This window comes from Vipera ursinii (assembly GCF_947247035.1).
Source record: "Vipera ursinii genome assembly, chromosome: 5".
NCBI classification, from domain to species: domain Eukaryota; kingdom Metazoa; phylum Chordata; class Lepidosauria; order Squamata; family Viperidae; genus Vipera; species Vipera ursinii.
This window is the reverse complement of record NC_139518.1, coordinates 28,143,345-28,163,143: the sequence shown is the minus strand read 5'-3', so window position 1 is coordinate 28,163,143 and position 19,799 is coordinate 28,143,345. Positions and strand designations below refer to the sequence as shown.

Below are 19,799 nucleotides of genomic sequence, written 5' to 3'. Positions count from 1 at the left end.
TTGCACAGATGAACTGTGTTCTTTTATTCTTAAATGTTATATTTTCTCCTTTTTAAAGAGATACAATGTGAAAATAAGTGGCACATGTATATCCATCTTCCACTTGATCAGTTGTTGCTTATTTTAAAGTTGCTAAACCATAACTGTGTTTGCAGTCTTTTAAGCATACAATTTCAAAACATGTGCCTAAGGCCTAGGCTGTTCATAAAGAAGAGTTTACTGGCAACATAACACAAAACACAATCCAGTTTCAACTCCAAATTTTCAGTATCTCCTCAATACTAATTGGATAAAAAGTTTTTGTCTTAGATCAAAGGAAATCTGATACATCATAGATTATATCCTGAATTCACTTTTAAATGATGGTGCTAAAACTAAAGACACCATTATCTGTGTATTCATATTGATTAAATCAGAAAAACAAGTATCTCACTGAATCTAGGAGCCAGAATAAAATCATCAAAATAAAAATAAATTGTACTGAAAAGGGAAAGGGTGATATTGTTAATATGAAATTATGGAATAAAAGGGGATATTTTTGAATCATAACAGATGCAAGCACCATGAAGATAATTGAGTGGAAACCCAAAGAGGTAATATTTACAGACTGTTAAAAATCTTGCCAGCGTTTCAGTCTATAACTCTATGAAACTGTCTCCTAAAATGAGTAAAAGGCTGCATTTGAAAGATTAAGAGCTAGGCAACACTAACAAAGTGCTATAGGAGGGAATATTATTGAGCTGGCAAACACATGCAGGACATGGCAACAGAAAGATTTTCTGATTTCATTCGATTTTTATTTCAGCATAGTATAACCTAATTCATAAATGCCTCATATATGTTCGTCCACAGAGTGGAAATTGTCTACAACATCATGAAATGGCACACAATACCTTTACTGTGTAGTTGAAGTGATCTGCTGATTGCATAAATCGGTGGAAGCCATCTGTTTCTTTGGTTGCGATAGTTAGAATTAAAAGCTTATCTAGTGAAGGAAAAAAGAGAAGACATTTGTTCCTGACTGATGAAATAAGATAGCTGAAAAATAAGGAACAACTGTGAAGCTGCCCAAACTCATCAACATCTCATGCAATAAATAAATCTTCATTTCACCTTAATTACTTCCATTCCATTTTGAATAACATTGTGGAAATAATGAAACTTTGATATATTGTATGTATGGCTTTTGTTTGGAGGGACTATAAATTCAATTCATTTCTGGTATTGTAAATAAATTCATGGTCTTAAGATTTACACTAGATTCTAACTAAATCATCATAATCCCCTTGCAGGCCAAAAACCTGCTTACTCCTGTTTTATCTTACCAATAGTCTTCCAAATATTCTCCTTTCTCAGGAATTAAGAAGCAAAGGGCTCCAAGTGTGAGATACAAATAAGAGATGTGCTTTCTGTAACCATATGAACATCCCTTTCTCCTAATCACTTCATAGCAAAATTGTCTAAATGTTTGCAAATATTCTATTCCAGTCAGAATACCACACAGAGAAATTTATAAATTAATATTTATCTATACTGCTTTTAGTTTTATTCCTTTCTATTTCATTCTTAGCCCAGCCTAGCTGAGTGGGTGGTTGTGGGAAAAACAGCAGGAAGAAGGAATACTTGGTACATTTGTCCTAGTGGTGGAATTCAAATAATTTTAACTGGTTCTGTTAGTCGTCATCACCAGTGTTACATGCCTCGCATATTCATCATCACTGCATTGTCATCATCACTGACAATGTATATCACACTGACATTATCACCGGCACGACATGCATCACTTTGACGTCATTACCAGCATGACACGCCTCGTGGCCTCAGTGTCACCAGTGTGACGTGCTTCACAGATTTATTCTAACCGGTTCACCAAACTCAACAAAAAGTTAGGTATTGGTTCTGCTGAACTGTTGCAAACCAGCTGAATCCCACCACTGATTTGTCCCCCTTCAGCTACTTTAAAGTGATAAAGTGAGGATAAAAATCTAATAATAATTAAAGTAATAGGTCTGTTTATGTGTCAAAAGTGCACAGGAATAGACGTGCTGCTTTTTAAAGCACCATATCTTTCCTCTTGTTTCTACTCAAATCTGAAAAAAAAACAGAAAAACTAGTCTGCTTTAAGGAGTCAAATAAATGAAGCATTTTTTTTTTCACTTACATGGACATGTAAAAAAAGATATGGTTGCTTTAAAGAGATGCTGTTCTTTTATATATATATATATATATATATATATATATATATATATATATATATATATATATATATATAAAATTTGGAACGCACACACAACTTCAGAAAAAAACCATGATGTGGATTTTTAGGATTACAAGCAATAAAGCAGGAAAGACTATCTGGCCATATATTAAATTCAACTATGAAGATCTTACTTGTTCATCAGGACTTCTGAAGCTAAAAATAATGTCAGTTTATAGTTACTAAGTTTCTTCTTGTGACTTGATTAATAGCTATTACATTTCAACTTTTTTTTAAAAAATGCAAGCATGACTGCATTTTAAGTTTATACTGCTCATTGTGTGAAAAGGGTTAATTTAATTTCTTTTATTTGTATGTGTCAACTTGCAAACTCTGTATTTTGAAAGGCAACAAAAACTGCTAAATAAACAAACAGCATTCTCCTATATGAAATTAATTTAATCATATGTTGCATCAAGCATTAATGTGGTTGCTTGGTTTTGTTTAGAACCATGTGTGACCCTGGCTACTATGATTTGTTCACCAAATTATGATTAAGCAAACTTCAGCTTTTGCAATTTATGAAGCCACCCTCTGGGAGTGACAAAACAGTGATTATATGTTAGGATTTATTAACTCTTAGTGAAGGTTGAGAGGCAAAAAAGAATCAATTTCAACAGGAATTTAAAATTCAATCATTTGGATAAAATTCTATTGCCTTGCATATAACTTGGTCAGCAAACCTCTGAGGGTAAATTCTGGAAAGGCAATATACTCTATACTACTTGAAACGATGAACGAAAATCTATTTTCTACTTTATTGGAAACATTCTTACTCTGCAAAAAGGTTTTATTTTTCTATGTTATTCTCAAGGTGTTTCAGAATTTCTTTAAACATTTTGGTGGATTTATTTTCTTTTCATTGTTATAAACTAGAGGATTCAGAAAAATGTTTAGCACACAGCTAATATTAAATACATTCAGAATTCTAGTATATTGTCGTTTTATGACTTAAGTAATACTAATAAACCATTTACTTAAATTGGTCTTTGGACAAGTATAAAGTCCATTTTCAATAAGTATGGGTTAACAGGCTAAGATTATTGTATGTATAAATCCTGTCCTAAAATTAGGCATCAATTAGTTAAGGAACAGTATTTTTTAACATTGCTAGTCATCCCAAGGAGAGGGACTTATTTCTTTCTTTAGATGTACCCTTAGCTTTTTTCACAATTGTCCATATTGGCTGAAATTATTGGGAACTGAAATTGAGCAAGATCCCCATTGGTACAAACACAAGTTAAAATATGGCTAATTTCACAAAAATGTGAGAGCAAGGTGCTAAAAGTAGGCATTCTCTTGAAAAGCTACATAAACAGTTTGACCAAGAACATTCTATATCAACTTTATCCATTATTTTGACCTTCTGTTATATTGGATTCTAAGTCCCATCATGCTGTTTGGAGATGATAGGAAGTGCAGCACAATGAAGGCTAGAAGCTACCAAGACAGGCTGTCCTATATAACTGTACTCAACAGCCACGTGTCTATAACACTTTTCCCATGAACTATTTACAAATGCAGATATGGATTATGTTCCTACAAGTTTATTTTTTATCCATCTAAGTCATGTACTCAATAGCAATTTTAATAGTAATTTTAGTAAAGGTTATGAAGGGTTATAATTAAATAGATAAAAAATTAATACAAACTAAATTATGAAATAAAAATGGATAAAAGAAAAAATGCAAAAAACAGAAAAGAAAAAATAATAGCAAAGGAAAAAGACATATATAAATGAATAATTTCACCCTTCATCATTTTAGTATCTTTTCTTAAAATATAACTAATGATTTCTTCTTCCCATATCCTGCCTCATATCTATAAATAAATCCTTTAAAAATCAGTTTGGTTAAAAATGGTTAAACCAGGAGACTGTGAGTTTTAGTCTCGCCTTAGGCACCAAAGCCAGCTGGGTCACCTTGAAGCAATCACTCTCTTAACCCAACTCACTTCACAGGATTGTTGTGGGGAAAATGGCAAGAGGAAGATGTATTAGGTATGTTCGCTGCCATGAGTTGTTTATAAAATTAATAAAGGTGAGATAGAAATAAATAAAATAAATAAAAGCCTCATTGTTCAGGCCTAATAAGCAAAACTATACTAGGGCTACAAGAGATAACAACATATCTACTTCAACCTTGGTCAAATAAAGCAACATTATATTTGTTTCTTTTCCTTTTAACAATCTTGACCTTTGAACTTGAAAGAGAGCTTTTTCAAATAATGTCCTGGTTTCTTTTTATTTTTTGTTCTCTCAAAATTCTTTAAGGCTTTAAGATTTTTTTTGTCAATCAAATATAGAAAAATTATAGAAGTCATATAATTCCAATTTAGCATCTTTTTCTGTATCGTTCTTGTAGTTTGTCATTTCTAAGTTAAACTCAATCTTGTCAGAAATAAACTTGTTCCTCTTCCATAACTTCTTTTAAATGCAATTCTATCTACAAAGGCAGACACTTTTAAAATTAACTTCTGGGTCCTTTATTGAAACATATCCTTCAATATGAGAATGTTAAAATACTTTGCTTCTTTCTATATTAGTAGGTCAGACTAAGCTTCTCTAGTTTTTACTTCATTCTGGTTCCCTCTAAGTGTTCAACCTTTAAATTCTCATCCTTTTTTTTAAGGGAAATCAAAACAAAAGCATTTTCCCATTATTTCAAACCCATCAGAAGTCTTAGGCTATTTTTTTCACTTTCCTCTCTTCTTGTGAGGAGCAGCTGTCTGGAGCACTTGTAGGCAATCTGTATTAGATGGTCGCAAGAGGTGGTCTTCTCGCTAGCAATTCATTTTGCTGTGGTTGTTGGCTTCACTTCAGCTCACCATTTCTTGCCTGGATAACATGCTACTTATGCAGTAATTCAGAAAGACCACATTTTCCATATTGAAAATCAAATGCTGGGCTGTTTTGTTTGATCAAGAAAAAATATTTCCTACAAGAAATTAACATTCTTCTTACAATAATTGCAAAGTCTTCATCAGATTTACATTATATTTAATCTATGGCCATATATGGAACTTCTTTTTTACATCCTAAAGTTCTGTAATCAAGTCAAGATTTCAGTTCTGTCACTGTCTTTTTCAATAATTCACTAAAGTTATTTTATTTTCCAAATGTGGGATTAAACAGAAACTTAATGGACACTTTGAAAATACAAGCTATAGGACTGCATTGCATTATAAATCTTAATTTAGTGTAGCTAACATGTAGCTAACATATGCTTTCTTTTTAGACCTTTATAAAGGATTGTTTTTATAGTTTATGCAAGTTGATTGTAAATTATTACATCAACTTGAAGACCTGCTTTGAGCCAAATTTGACTTCTTCAAAAACAAAAGAGATCTCTGCATCCTTTACCTAACTGACAATTCTTTTCAAAGTAAAGATTTATAAATGTTAGCACCATGCACCTTTCATGCATTTTTAGCTTTCACAGGAGAAAATGCATGCCTGAAATAAAAGAGATCATCAGGTTGAGGACAATATAACTCCAAGTACCAACTGAAGGAAAAGGATTGGGAAAGTTACCTCCTGCTTTTAAATACCCCTAAGTATCTGGGGTAACATCAAAATGCTTAGTTAAGATGGACCTTGGCCAGACTCAACCAAATAGTTCTGATATTTTAAGCAGGGGTGGGATTCAACCAGTGAACAATCGGTTCTCTGTATGGATGCCGCTTGCAGAAGTCCATTCTGGGCCTGGCAACAAAAAATTAGCTACTGGTTCTGCCAAAGTGGTACAAACTGGCTGAATCCCGCCACTGATTTTAAGGCATGAAACATTTTTATTTATATTAAATATGTGGATAGCTGATATTACTATAGTTTTACATTGAAATTAAAGATTTTTGTTCTAAACCAGCCCTCTTCTCGCACCCCTAATCAAAGGAAGAGTCTGGAAAGCGTCCAAGATCAAAAGGCTTCTGCCAAGTTTTAATTACACTGTTACAAAAATACAAGAGCTTGACTTCTCAAAGAAAAAGTTGCTTTCAGCAACTAGCCCCTCCCCAAACACTTCTTTTATAGAGAGCTCAGGGCGTGGTCTCCCTGTGCCTCCTCCCGAGGAGTCCCATAGCCTTCCTTTGTTTGTCCCTGCTCGTCTGCCTCCTGCGTCGGGCGTCCTTGAACAGGGCCAGCTGTGGGTCATCATCCTCCGCACTCTCGGGCTCACACAGCTGAGAAGAGGTTCCCGGCTGAGGACTCTGCAAAGTCTCCAAATCATCATCAGCCGGTTCGTTTCCCTCCTCCCCCACATCTGAGTCCTCCGATACATCGGACCCGGCTGTCGGGCCCACAGGCTGGCCCTGAGTCACAACACTATCCCGCACCGCAGGGCCCTTCCCCCGGGTCTGCCGATCCGGATGCGGTCGGGATGGGAACTGTTCGTGAAAAGCAGTCACCAACGCAGGGGCATGAACGGCGGTCGCGTCTTCCCATGTGAAGTCCTCCGGCCCGTACCCTTTCCACTCGATCAGGTACTGGAAGCGACCTTTCAGCCAGCGGGAATCCCTGATGCTGGCGACCTCGTACTCGGGGGTGCTGTCGCCATCACGAGGTCCTGATGGGGGAGGTTCCGCTTGGCGAAGTGGACAAGCCGGTTGTTCGGGGACCAACAAGGACCGATGGAAGACGGGGTGCACGCGCAGGGAACGTGGCAGAGTTAAACGATAGGCGACCGGGTTGATGACGGCCTCGACTGGGAACGGTCCAAGGTAACGGTGGTCCAGCTTCCTCGCCGGCCGAGTGGATGGTAGGTTCCTGGTGGACAGCCAGACCCGATCCCCCACCGATAATGGAGGCGTATCCCTTCTCGACCGATCGGCGAACCTCTTGTAGTCGGCCTTGGCCTTCTCCAGCTGCCGTCGCACCAACCGATGGATCGCCTGTAACTCCGCCATGAATTCGTTCGCTGCCGGCTCCGGTGAGTCCACGGGAGAAAGGGGGAAAAACCGAGGGTGATAACCCACATTGGCCAAGAACGGTGTCATCTGCGTGGAGGTGTGCTGCGAGTTGTTAAAGGCAAACTCGGCTATGGCCAAATAGTCCACCCAATTGTCCTGCTGCAGGTTAACGTAGCAGCGCAGATACTGCTCCAAAATGCCGATGACCTTCTCGGTACCCCCGTCGGTCTGAGGATGATGCGCGGACGAGAGGCAAACCTTAATGTCCAACGCCCGCATCAACTCCTGCCAGAAGCGGGCTGTAAACTGGGCCCCCCTATCGGAGACGACTCTATCGGGAAGGCCGTGCAGCCGGAACACCTGTTGGATGAACATGCGACTAGTGGCGCGAGCTGACGGTAAGCCGCGACAGGGGATGAAGTGCGCCATCTTGGTCAACATGTCCACCACCACAAACACTGTCGTGAAGCCGGAGGATGGGGGTAGATCCGTCAGAAAGTCCATGGACACAGCCCCCCAGGGTCTCTTGGGCGTTGGCAAAGGCTGCAGTAAACCAGGCGGGGCCCCTGTCGCTGACTTGGCCTGCCTGCATGGGACGCAGGAGGTGACATAAGACTGGACATCGTGTCGGACTCGGGGCCACCAGAATGTACGGGAGACCAGGTTCAGAGTCTTGAACAGGCCAAAATGCCCCGCAGCCGGGTTATCATGACATTGGCTGAGGACGAGTCCCCTGAGTGGCCCTCCTGGAACATAGAGCCGGTCACGATAATACAGGAGTCCATCCGTGACCGACCAAGGCGAATCTGGCCCCACCTCTTCCTTCCGCTGAGCCACCCACGCCTCCTGCTGCTGCGCCTCCCGGATCCGAGCCCGTATATCCACCGGCTCCCGCACCGCAGCAAAAGACTCGACGGGGATCACGGTCCTGGGCGGAAGCTTGTCTTCCACTCGGGTGTACTCGGGCTTCCTGGACAGAGCATCCGCTCTCTGGTTGTGCCCGCTTGGTATGTACCGCACCCGGAAGTCAAACCTCGCAAAGAAGAGGGACCACCGGATCTGGCGTTGGTTCAAATTCCGAGCGGTCTGCAGGCTTTCCAGATTCTTGTGGTCCGTCCGGACCTCGATTTGATGCCGCGCCCCCTCCAGATGATGCCTCCAAGCCTCGAACGCCGCCTTGATGGCCAGCAGCTCCTTCTCCCAGATGGTATAGTTGCGCTCCGAGGGATTCAATTTCCGTGAGTGATACGCGCAAGGGAAAAGGGTACCGTTGGGCGTCGCTGCCTGAAGTAACACGGCCCCAATGGCAATGTCGGAGGCGTCCGCCTCCACGACAAATGGCCGTTGCGGGTCAGGATGCTTCAAGATGGGCTCCTTCATGAAGGCGTCCTTCAGAGCTTGGAACGCCTGTTGTTCGGGGGCGTTCCACTGGAACCGAGTCTTCTTCTGCAGGAGCCGGGTGAGGGGGGCTGTCAAGGCAGCAAAGCCAGGGATGAATGTCCGATAGTAGTTGGCAAATCCAAGAAGTCGCTGAATATCCTTCACGCGACGCGGGGGTTGCCAACTCTGCAATGACTCAACTTTACTCGGTTCCATGGCGATGCCCTCAGGAGAAATGCGGTGACCCAGGAAATCAATGGTCACCTGGTAGAACTGGCACTTCTCCAACTTGGCAAACAGCCGATGATTCCGGAGGCGCTGCAGGACCTGACGGAGATGCTGATGATGCGCTTCACGCGACGGGGAGTAAATCAGGATGTCGTCCAGGTAAATCACAACAAACTGGTCCAACAGATCCCGAAAGACGTCATTCATAAAATGCTGAAACACAGCGGGGGCGTTGGTCAGGCCAAACGGCATCACCGTGTACTCGAAATGTCCATAGCGAGTACCAAACGCCGTCTTCCACTCATCACCCGGCCGAACCCTGACGAGGTTGTAAGCTCCACGCAGGTCCAGTTTCGTGAAGATCTTAGCCTCCCGGAGTCGGTCCAAGAGCTCGGGGATGAGGGGCAGCGGGTAGCGGTTACGCACCGTGATAGCGTTGAGTTTCCGGTAGTCACAGCAAAGCCGTAACTCGCCCGACTTCTTTTTGACGAAGAGCACGGGCGCAGACACTGGCGAGGACGAGGGCCGGATGAAACCACGAGCCAAGTTCTTCGTCAGGAAGTCCCGCAATGCAGCCAACTCGGGCTCCGACATGGAGTACAAACGCCCCACTGGGAGAGGCGCATCAGGGACTAGGTCAATGGAGCAGTCGTAGGGCCTGTGCGGGGGTAATTGGTCCGCCTCTGACTCGCTGAACACGTCAGCAAAGTCGGACAGTTCGGGAGGCAAGGAAACCCCTGAGGAACCCTCCACCTGGCCGGCACAGATATGGCGGGTGTGGTCCACGCACTGCAAACTTGGGAAGGTGACCAAGTTCTGAGACCAATAGATCTGTGGATCATGCGCCCGGAGCCACGCCAGTCCCAAGACCACGGGGAAGTGCAGATCCGAAGTGACGTAGAACTGAATGGCCTCCACATGGGTACTGATGGCCATACACACGGGTTGCGTGGCGGCCGTGATAGGCCCGGACAGGAGCACTCGACCATCGATGGTCTCCACAAGCATGGGCGGATCCACTGGACACTGGGGAACAGCCCATTTGGCCACAAAGGCCGAATCCATAAAGTTAGTGGTAGCCCCAGAGTCAATTAAGGCATGGACTGGAATCCCCTCTGACTTGCCAGGGAGGATCAGACGTGCCTCCAAAATCAAATGCCGTGGAGGTTCACAGGCACCGTTGGAACGGCGTCGCTCGGAGTGGATGTTGTGGGTCGCCCGATCTTTCACACCGTCTAGATCGGGCTCGGGCCGTTTCCCGATAACAAAGCAGGGGACTTTCTCAGGGCAGGCTTGGTCACTGACGCCCGCTGACGCTTCTTCGGGCAAGAAGCAGCCAAATGTCCAGGGTCCCCACAGTAAAAACACAACCCCTCCGATCGTCGTCTGTCCATTTCCGTCACCGATAGACGGGACCTGGCGGCACCCAGCTCCATTGGCTCCTCCCTCTGGACCGGGGGCTCACGCACAACAGGGGCGGCAGGGGTCTGTGGGGTGGCACGGCGACTCTTACGCTGCTGCAGCCGGGCATCGATCCGCAGACAAAGATGGATCAGCCCATTCAGGTCTGAGGGAATGTCCACGCGGGCCAGCTCATCCAACATCTCCTCTGACAAGCCATCCTGAAAGGCATCCACGAGCGCAGCCTCATTCCAGGCGGAATCCTGGCTAAGCAGCCGGAAATCGCTGATATAGGCCTGTAGAGGGCGCTGACCCTGCCTCAAAGCTTTCAGGCGTCGGGTGGCCGTCTGTGCCTTAATCGGGTCCTCGTACATGAGGCGCATATGGTCACAAAACCCCCCAAAGTTATCCAACAAAGGGCTAGGCTGTGCCAACAGAGGCGTGCCCCAACGAGCTGCATCTCCCGACAGAAGGCTCAACACGAATCCCACCTTATCTCGGTCAGTGGGGAAATCAGCTGCTTTCACGCTGATATAAAGCTGGCATTGTCCCAGGAAGGCAGGAAACAGTTCTGGATTACCAGCGAATTTATCCGGCATAGCTATCTGACATTTCCTCCTGGGTGGGGGGGCAGCATGTACCTGAGCCTGCAGTTGTGCCACCTGAGTGGCCAGCAAGGTGAGTTGCTGGTTGAGCTGGACATTCTCGGCAAGAAGCTGCTCCATCGTAGTATTAAGGGGTGGGTGGCTGAAAGCAAACTGTTCTAAACCAGCCCTCTTCTCGCACCCCTAATCAAAGGAAGAGTCTGGAAAGCGTCCAAGATCAAAAGGCTTCTGCCAAGTTTTAATTACACTGTTACAAAAATACAAGAGCTTGACTTCTCAAAGAAAAAGTTGCTTTCAGCAACTAGCCCCTCCCCAAACACTTCTTTTATAGAGAGCTCAGGGCGTGGTCTCCCTGTGCCTCCTCCCGAGGAGTCCCATAGCCTTCCTTTGTTTGTCCCTGCTCGTCTGCCTCCTGCGTCGGGCGTCCTTGAACAGGGCCAGCTGTGGGTCATCATCCTCCGCACTCTCGGGCTCACACAGCTGAGAAGAGGTTTCCGGCTGAGGACTCTGCAAAGTCTCCAAATCATCATCAGCCGGTTCGTTTCCCTCCTCCCCCACATCTGAGTCCTCCGATACATCGGACCCGGCTGTCGGGCCCACAGGCTGGCCCTGAGTCACAACAATTTTAAAAGAATCAGCAGAGCAAAGAAGAGATTTCCTGAAACATACACTGATAACCTACTTGCCCATTTGAGTAGCACTTACTGGCACACAGTGTAAACTGCAAATTACAGTATTAACATAATATTCAAATGTATTTCTAGTGCCCAGCCAGTTCACAAAGAGTAACGGGATTTATACATTTCTCATTCCTACTCTTCCTCCTGCCCACTATCCCAAATGACATGTCATCCAGGCACTGTGGTTATACACAACCAAGCTATTTGGCAAGGAAGAAACATTTTTGGGGGAATCTGGGCTTAAAGAAGTCTGAATGAAAGAGGCATACACAAAGCCCAGCAATTTGTCCAATATGTACAGAGGATTTTCAGTTGTGAAAGGTATGGATTTAAATCTGTTGTTCTGGGATGGTTTCCATAACACATCACATTTACATTTGATAATCAGAATACCATAAAATATCTGCATCTGCAGATGTTATTCAAACTCAGGACAGTAAGAGATAATGTTATGAAGTTAGATATTTTAGCCCAGGGGTGTCAAACTCAATTTCATTGAGGGCCGCATCAGCACGGCGGTTGCCCTCAAGGGGCCAGGTGGGTATGGCCAGGGTGGGCGTGGCCTACTGGGTGGGCGTGGCTAGAGTGCGTATGGCCTACTGGGTGGGCGTGGCCAGCTCTACATCGTTCGCATCAAGGGTGCCTATGGGGACCTGGGCAGGAGTGGGACAGATCTGAGGGTCTCTGGCAGAAGGAGGGTCTCTGGGCCAGGGCCAAGGCAGTGGGGGCCATTCCCTCACTGTTTCCAGGATGGCTTCGCGGGCCGCATGAAACCACTTCGCGGGCCGGATCTGGCCCCCGGGCCTTGGGTTTGACATGTCTGCTTTAGCCAGTATTATAAGGTACAGTAGGAATGATTACCAATGTTAAATGCACTTTGACTAATCCTGTTTTCTCAGCATGCGATCCATAATTCAAAAATTAATCTAAAGTTAATATTTGCTTTCTTCTACTTCTTACCCCATTCTATTTATTACTGTGTCCATAAAACTGAAAGAAGTCAAACTTGTTTTGAAGAGGACTTACACTTTTATTTTAAAAAATGTATTTGAGCGGCCAGCCTCCTCATCCTACTCTACTAGCCACAGTTTAGAGTACAAATGAGTGTGTCTTCTCCACGGTAACATCTGCTCTGTGGAATAATCCTGGCCATATATACTACTCAGTCCATTTCCCGCACAACTTTGCTCCCTCCTCCACCCACTTCAAATGATTGCCTGGCTCTTCTATAAAGTAAATTCCTGTTCATAAAATAAATTTTAAAAATCTGCACTAATGAACATAGTTTATAAAAGTCATGGTTTTTAATACTGGCCCAAATCCTACACACATACCAGTACTGGCATAAATATGTGCGAGATCTATCTAATTGGAATAAAAAATATCCAAGGTTGTTGGCACTGACCAGTTACTATTATAAAAAGGTGTGTCCAACTCTTGAGATAAACAACTGAACTCAGAAGGTCAATGTGTCTTTGTCAAAGGAGACAGACCTTTCCTCTCTCAGGCATGTAAATGTGTGGAGTTAAAGAAAAATAAATAAACTCCAGTGCTCAAATGAAAACTGCAATTACTTAGAAGCTGGCAATTTGGAGTCCACATAATAGGCATGTACATCCTCCCTCTAATTGAACTGAATAAATCCATATGTGCAAGAGCCAAGCATGTGTTTTCATAACCCTTTGTGCTTTCAATGCCCACATTCATAAAATCACAAAAATAACACAGAGATGAAACAAGGTTGTCTATGGAGGAAGATCTGATCCATTCATCAAGCTACTGACAACTATGAGAAACAGACAAATTTTCCACTATTAACAAGGTATGTATCTTTCTGCTGAGTGACAATACTTTCCCAATGTCAAGAATGTAGAATTAAATATGTAGTCAGGGATTTCAGTATTATTTCCAATATATTAAAATAATGAGTAGGAGGGACAGATTTGATCCAAACTGTGTGTATCATAGGTTTCCTGACAAACACAAGAACTGTGAGACCAAAAAACCTTTCTCTCATAACCACTGTAATAAGACTCATTGCCAATGGATAGTCCAAGTTCTTGAATTTACGGCAGTACAAAGCAGAATAAACTAGTTAGAAAGAGAAGACCATCAGTGATTTTATCAAAAATGCCACTTGGTCAGAAGCAATTCCATTTTCTGCTCCAAATTTCATCCAATAAATCCGTCTAAAGTAGAAAATGTCTGCATTTATGGCCAACAATATCTACATTTATGGCTAATTGGAAGCTCCTTATAGGCTTATTGTATGAACGGAAAAATGCACTTTTGACTGTGGTTTTGATGATTAGAAAAAAAAATTGATAATAGAAAAAAGTGAGCTTCTTTGTAATTATAGGGTAAGAGAGAATTTGGTAATTGTATTTTTATTTGCTGTGACAAAAATCAGAAGCTTCTCTTTCCTTCCTGTCTTCCATCCTTCCTTACACTTTGTATTAGTTTGTGTTAATTTTTATATTCCTTGTAAAACCTTTAATAAAATTTATTTTGAAAAGTAATCCATTTTAAGTAGAGACAGAGCACTATTGCATTTCTCCAACCTCCTTAATTGTTGTTTCTTTGATTTTAAAAATATAAATAGGAAAATAATCTTATCTGCATTAAAGCAAAATGTACATTTTAGAAATGTCCCTATATGCAAAAATGTACATATTTTTTTTTAAAAAATAAGAAAATGGTGTGTACCTACAAACAGCCAAATCAATGTATTTTTCTGATCATCTTTCTAGATTTATAATTATTTCAGAGCTTGTGATGAGCTGAACCAATTCATGTTTTATATCATTGAACTGAACAATGATATGGCATATTGATATATAAGTAATAAAAAGCAACACTTTCCCATACTATATTTTCTTATTCCATTGCATACTGTATTTTATGTTCCCAAATGGTTTGTGTATGTGTATGTATGTGTTTGTGTATACATGTATATGTATGCATGTATGTATGCATGTATGTGTGTGTGTATACACACACACACACACACACACACATTTCATATTGCTCAGTGACTAAGCATTTCAGGAAACGGTTAGCAACTGGCTTCAGTTATACAAAGTGAGGAAAGTTTAGAGAAAGCTTCTTGTCCTTAAACACTCTTTTTATTAGGCCAGCTGTTTAAATAGCAGCAGGCAAATATGAAAACACAGAGAATATTTTAAATTACTATCCAGTATCCAATTTGTTGACTTTTTGAGCAGACGTGGCTACTGCCCTTCCATGATACTTGACCTCCTATGTGTATCACTTCCTCTACTTCACCCCAGTAATATATATTGCATTTTATTATATATTAACAAAGCCACATGATACACAAAACTTTTAGAAGTGCTGTGAACATTTTATAGAGAATACAAATCAGTTTTCAAATTCCATACAATATTGCTAAACCAAGAAATTAACATTTATAAAAAATAACGAAGCAAAGAAGCATAGTGATATGCTTGCATATAGTTGTGGTTTATTATCAACCATACAGTTTACTTGTCTGAAGTGAATTATTTTATTGCTGTGTTCCAATTACTTTTAAGAAACTGTAGATGAAATAAATGTCACAAGATAAAGCTACACATTAAAACTGTTGCACTCTACGCTTCCTTATTTGCATTAAAGTTCCCAAGTAATTGTTTCGTGCTACACATCTCTTCCTAACACGAGCCACATTTATTATAGTTTGGGGGATTTTTTAAATAAGAGAAACATGTGCTATACAAGTTCATTTATTCTGACTCTGAGAATCAGGAGGGCATTAAAAAAAAGCATCCAGCAGAATAATTTGTTTTGACAGGAACCTGAATTATAACTAGTATGTCAGGACTTGAGCAGCCAATAAATTTGGGTTATGCTCCACAGTGCATGTGTCCTTTATAAGCGCTATTTCTGGTGGTGCATTTTAGCAAATGTAGCATACATGTTGATTACAAGTTTAGCAACAAGTTAACAGTCACTATTATTTACTCTTATTCAATAGTTACTCTTATGGGTACAAGGACTAGATGTATGAAAGAGACATTGTTCTATCTATCCATGATCCTTTCAGCTTTTCCCACTCAAAGCAGAACTGGCAGCTCTCTCCCCCTCCCATTTTTTTTCCACTAGATCAACTGATGAAGCTGAAGGACGGAAAGATTTAATAAGTGGACAACCACTAGCCCTAGGGTTTCAACCCTTTCCTCTTTTTATGCAGTTTTGAGATTTCTCCAAAATCTGGTCATGCATTGATGAAAATCAACAGCAGTGATTTTCATTATTCCCCATCATTCTAAGAAAGGAAACTCATAAACATAGTCTTACAAAAATATGACTTGGTACAGTAAAAGTAGAAGACAACAAAACTCCTTCAAAATTGGAAAGATGGAAATTCCTATCTTAAAAATCCTTGAAATTCTTGTGCAAAATTAGTGATTTTGCATCACTAATATCCCCACTGCCCCCAAATCTTAAGTGGAACAGAAGATGCCTTCCTCTTCTTTAGGGGAGCTGCAGAACTGCCAGGAAAACATCATTTGAACTTTTCTTCATTTACTATGCTGATCACTGTTTTCAACCAATTGGCCATAGTGAGGGGCTTGTACTACTGTGAAGTCTTTCTATGACTAATATGATTCTGCCTAGCAGAACACTCAACTGTGATCTGCAAACACATCATACCTCAGATGCCCAACAAATGCCCTCTTGCATTCTAGGCAAGCAGTATATTCTTATGGTTGGACTTAATCCAGCACTGAGGAATCCATATCCCAATCTATGTTTTCCTCTCCAAATCTAAGATATGCTTTCTTTTTCTACTTTCTTGCTGTCTCTCATAATTGCTGTATATTTTACTTCATTCCTGGCAACTGTACATCTTTCTCCTTTCTTCATGTCTGCTCCAGTCTAGACAGAGCCACTGTTACTTGCTGACTCAGTGTAGTCCGTCATCTTTTCATTGTGGGGCGGTTTGTGAGTTAACTTTTTGTAACCTTCAAATGAACAAACCAACAAAAAGAAATGTACCTGAATATTTTGGTTTTGCTTTGCCTGTCCACTATCTGGCAAAAAAGAAAGCTAATTTGTCCTTTTGGAATTACTATCATATGTTGCATTGTGTCAACAACAACCTGTCAGTCAATCAGTCAGATCTTTATCATTGATCAATCCAAAAGAAAAACACTGGTAGGAAAAAAATGTCAGTAAGATGTAGATAAACTCAGAACCTGAGTAGCTCAAAATGAACCCAATTTCTCATTGAACAAGCTCAACAAGCCACACCACGAAACTTGGCCATACGAAGTATAATAACATCTATAGCTATGTCACCAATTAAAAAAGAATCAAAATAGATCAACCTGGCCCGTTCAACAAAAAGGAGTGATAGGGATAGCTCAACAAAATGAACAATGCAACAGAACGTGAATCAGAATATTAATTTCCTCTGAACCAAAAGACAGAATTAGTCTCTTTCCAATATTATGATAGTAACATGTTAAAAGATACTAACATCTGATAGTAAAATGTTAAAAGGTCATACAGAAAACTGCCTCAAAGTAGTTAGATGAGTAAGAGATCTGGCTGCTTGGAGAAAAAACTAAAAATATGTCAAAATAATACCTTCATGCCATGCTGCAACAACAGGATAAAACACATTGTCACGTTGTAGAGTCAAAGCTGTATATTTCATGATGATAGCCCTGCAGTCTCCTGTAAGTCTAAATTGGAATATGAATATCCCTCAGTGCAAGTCATCAACATCTATAGGATTTATGGTCAAGAAAGTGTGTCTACTACAGCCTTCAATCTTAAGGTAATTTCCTGTTCTGTATATGAAATAAAACAACTTACTTTAAGCATATTATGAAAAAAAATAAAGCATTCTCTTCAGTAGTTGTTTGCTACTTAAAATCTACCCCAAGACCCTGGAAAATGTAATAAATTCTCTTGGTATTGGTTCTGGAAGATCCTTTAAAGGAAATTGAAATATTAATATGGAAGTTAAAAGAATTTAGGCAAAAATAAATAGTTAATATACTAGAATATTTTTCTATTTCATTTTTAGGTCTCATATTGATTTCTGTTCTTTTCCTTACTTTATATTGGTTTGTATTAGCTTTTATCTTCTAAAGTTATGTGTATATAAGTTTCTTGCAGGGATGGCGATCAGATAATATGATGGATTTTCAAGGCAAAATACATGTACGAAAAAGTCTGATTTAACTCAAGATCCAAGCAAAAAACATGGCAAACAAAATGTGTGTTTTAAACCCATTATCACAGTTGAATGACAGTCTTAAGTGCTTTTCTTTGAACAGGTTTGCTGCATGTTTTTATTCTTCTGCTTTACACATTGGGGATTGAATTTCTTACTGCTTTCCAGCTCTTCTGAACAAGCACTTTATAAGATCCAAGAAACAGAATATGAGCAAGACTAGGGTATAAATTCATCTCATTTTGAGAAAACTGGCTGGGGGAACAGTAGGATATAAAAATAACAGTTACTATGTTGAATAAATTATTTTCCCCAACCTTCCTCCTCAGGCCAAATCTGTTAGTAAATGAAATGACGCCAAGAAAGCAGCATTTCCTTTTTTGCCTAAGAAAAAGAAAGAATTTCTCTCTTAGCTTGGAACTGGATTTCTATGTTTGCTACTCGGGTTCTGAAACTGGAATCATCAGAGTGAAAATAAATTCTTCCCAACAGCCATTTAAGTGCATTTGACAAGTTACAATCCTACCCACCCCCACCCCACCCCCTTAATGCCTTCCAGGACCTCCTCTCTTTGAAGAACAATGACTTCTGCTTCACTTTAATTTTGTTTCTAAGATACCCTTGCGTTTTTTATTTATTTTCGGGGTGGGGGGTTAGAAACAACTACAAAGTCTTCCCTGATAAAATATCGTTAAAATCTGAGGTTCCTGAAATAAACTTCTTTATGAAAGAAAAGAACCTCTCATTTGGTCTTCTCCATTCACTTCTTTTAAATTTTCCTCCCAGACACAAAGAGAATTCCATTTAAAAAAAAACCCTCAAAATTTCAGAACACATTTCTCTCTGATACAGAAGGGTGTGTGTTACAGTTCAATATTGGAAAGGTGCTTTAATTAATGTCTCTTTTTAACGACCTCCATCCCAAATATATGTCTTTAGAAACCAGTCATTAACAAATAACACTTCTGTTTCAATTTGTATCTAGGTGAGCATTTGCCAGTTATTTAGATTGTACATAAATGGGGAAGCAAGAAGAAAGAGGGGGAAATAGTAATGATGAAACCCTGGATCATCATTACAAGGGAAGAGAGCGGCCACAAGACTTTGGTCTCTTGAATACAAGGAGGAGAAATGATTTGAAACTGTTTCTTTGACAAAACCAGAAATTAAACTCCACAAAAGGTGCAAAAGCAACATCTTTTAAAAGCAACTTTGGCAAGATCTGGGATCCCCTCCCTTCTGTCCTTTCAAAGGGACATCAGCAGCTTATCCATTCATGGGGCTGCTGATAGTATAAGGTGGACTTAATTTCATCTCGCTCAAACAGAAGCGAGCATTTCTTAGAAAAGAAACGAAGTCCCGTCTCCTAGAAATTAATCATCCTCTTATAAATCAGCCTGATAATGGAAAGTGCCTAGGGCAGGGAAGGAACACTCTCGCCTTCTGTAACAGGCATGGCTTACATATAAACTGTAATCAGTGAAGGCCTGGCGCGCGCGTAAAGCTTAGAACTAGAACAAGCGCGACAAGGTTAGTTACCTGCAGGAAGGGGCGACTGATGGGATTCGGGCTCAGCGGGTTGGACCGGAGGGAAGAGATGGAGGACTAAACCCAAGACGAGGGCGAGGGGTACAGCGATCCTCATCGCCACGTTCCGCATTCCGGTAAACCAGCCAGCAAAATCAGCGGCTGAGTCTCTCCCTTCACTTCGCTCGTTCGCTGAAAGGGAATCCTTTCGAAGAGCCTCGCCTTGCTTTTTCCTCTTAATACCAAGCCTGGGGGGCTGCCATCCGAACTCCCGAAAAGAATGGCCTCGGGGAAAAGTTTCCACGCGGGAGAGGAGATGGGACTTGAAGATTCCACTGGTTCACTTGGAAGGAGGAGAGGCAGGAGGGAGGACCCTTCCGACTGAGTTGGTCAAATGCACGGATGGAGGGATTGCCCCTATCTTCTGGTCCTCCCTTCGGTCCTCGTCACAGGGCAGTAGGCGAAGGGCACGCCTGAGGATCGCTATTGCTTTTATAACGCCAGGCGGGAGTGGGAGGGGAGAGGCAGCAGGGAGACCTGAGCGGAGCGAAATCGGAGCTTCTGGAGAAGGAGCTGCGAGATCCAGCTATTGGCTCGCGGCGAGGTCG

The 19,799-nt window shown here is 41.5% G+C and overlaps 1 protein-coding gene across 1 annotated transcript in view; it reads right to left on the bottom strand.

Moving 5' to 3' along the window:
* The window catches only part of PLOD2 (procollagen-lysine,2-oxoglutarate 5-dioxygenase 2), a gene marked incomplete at its 5' end in the record, with an annotated part of 57,267 nt that extends 37,943 nt beyond the window's left edge, over nucleotides 1-19,324 (bottom strand). Inside the window, 2 exons of the mRNA XM_083363543.1 lie at nucleotides 894-985; nucleotides 19,204-19,324. Of these exons, the coding sequence (XP_083219669.1) occupies nucleotides 894-985; nucleotides 19,204-19,324 (213 nt within the window). The remainder of the gene's footprint in view (nucleotides 1-893; nucleotides 986-19,203) is intronic.
* Nucleotides 19,325-19,799: the final 475 nt, after the last annotated feature.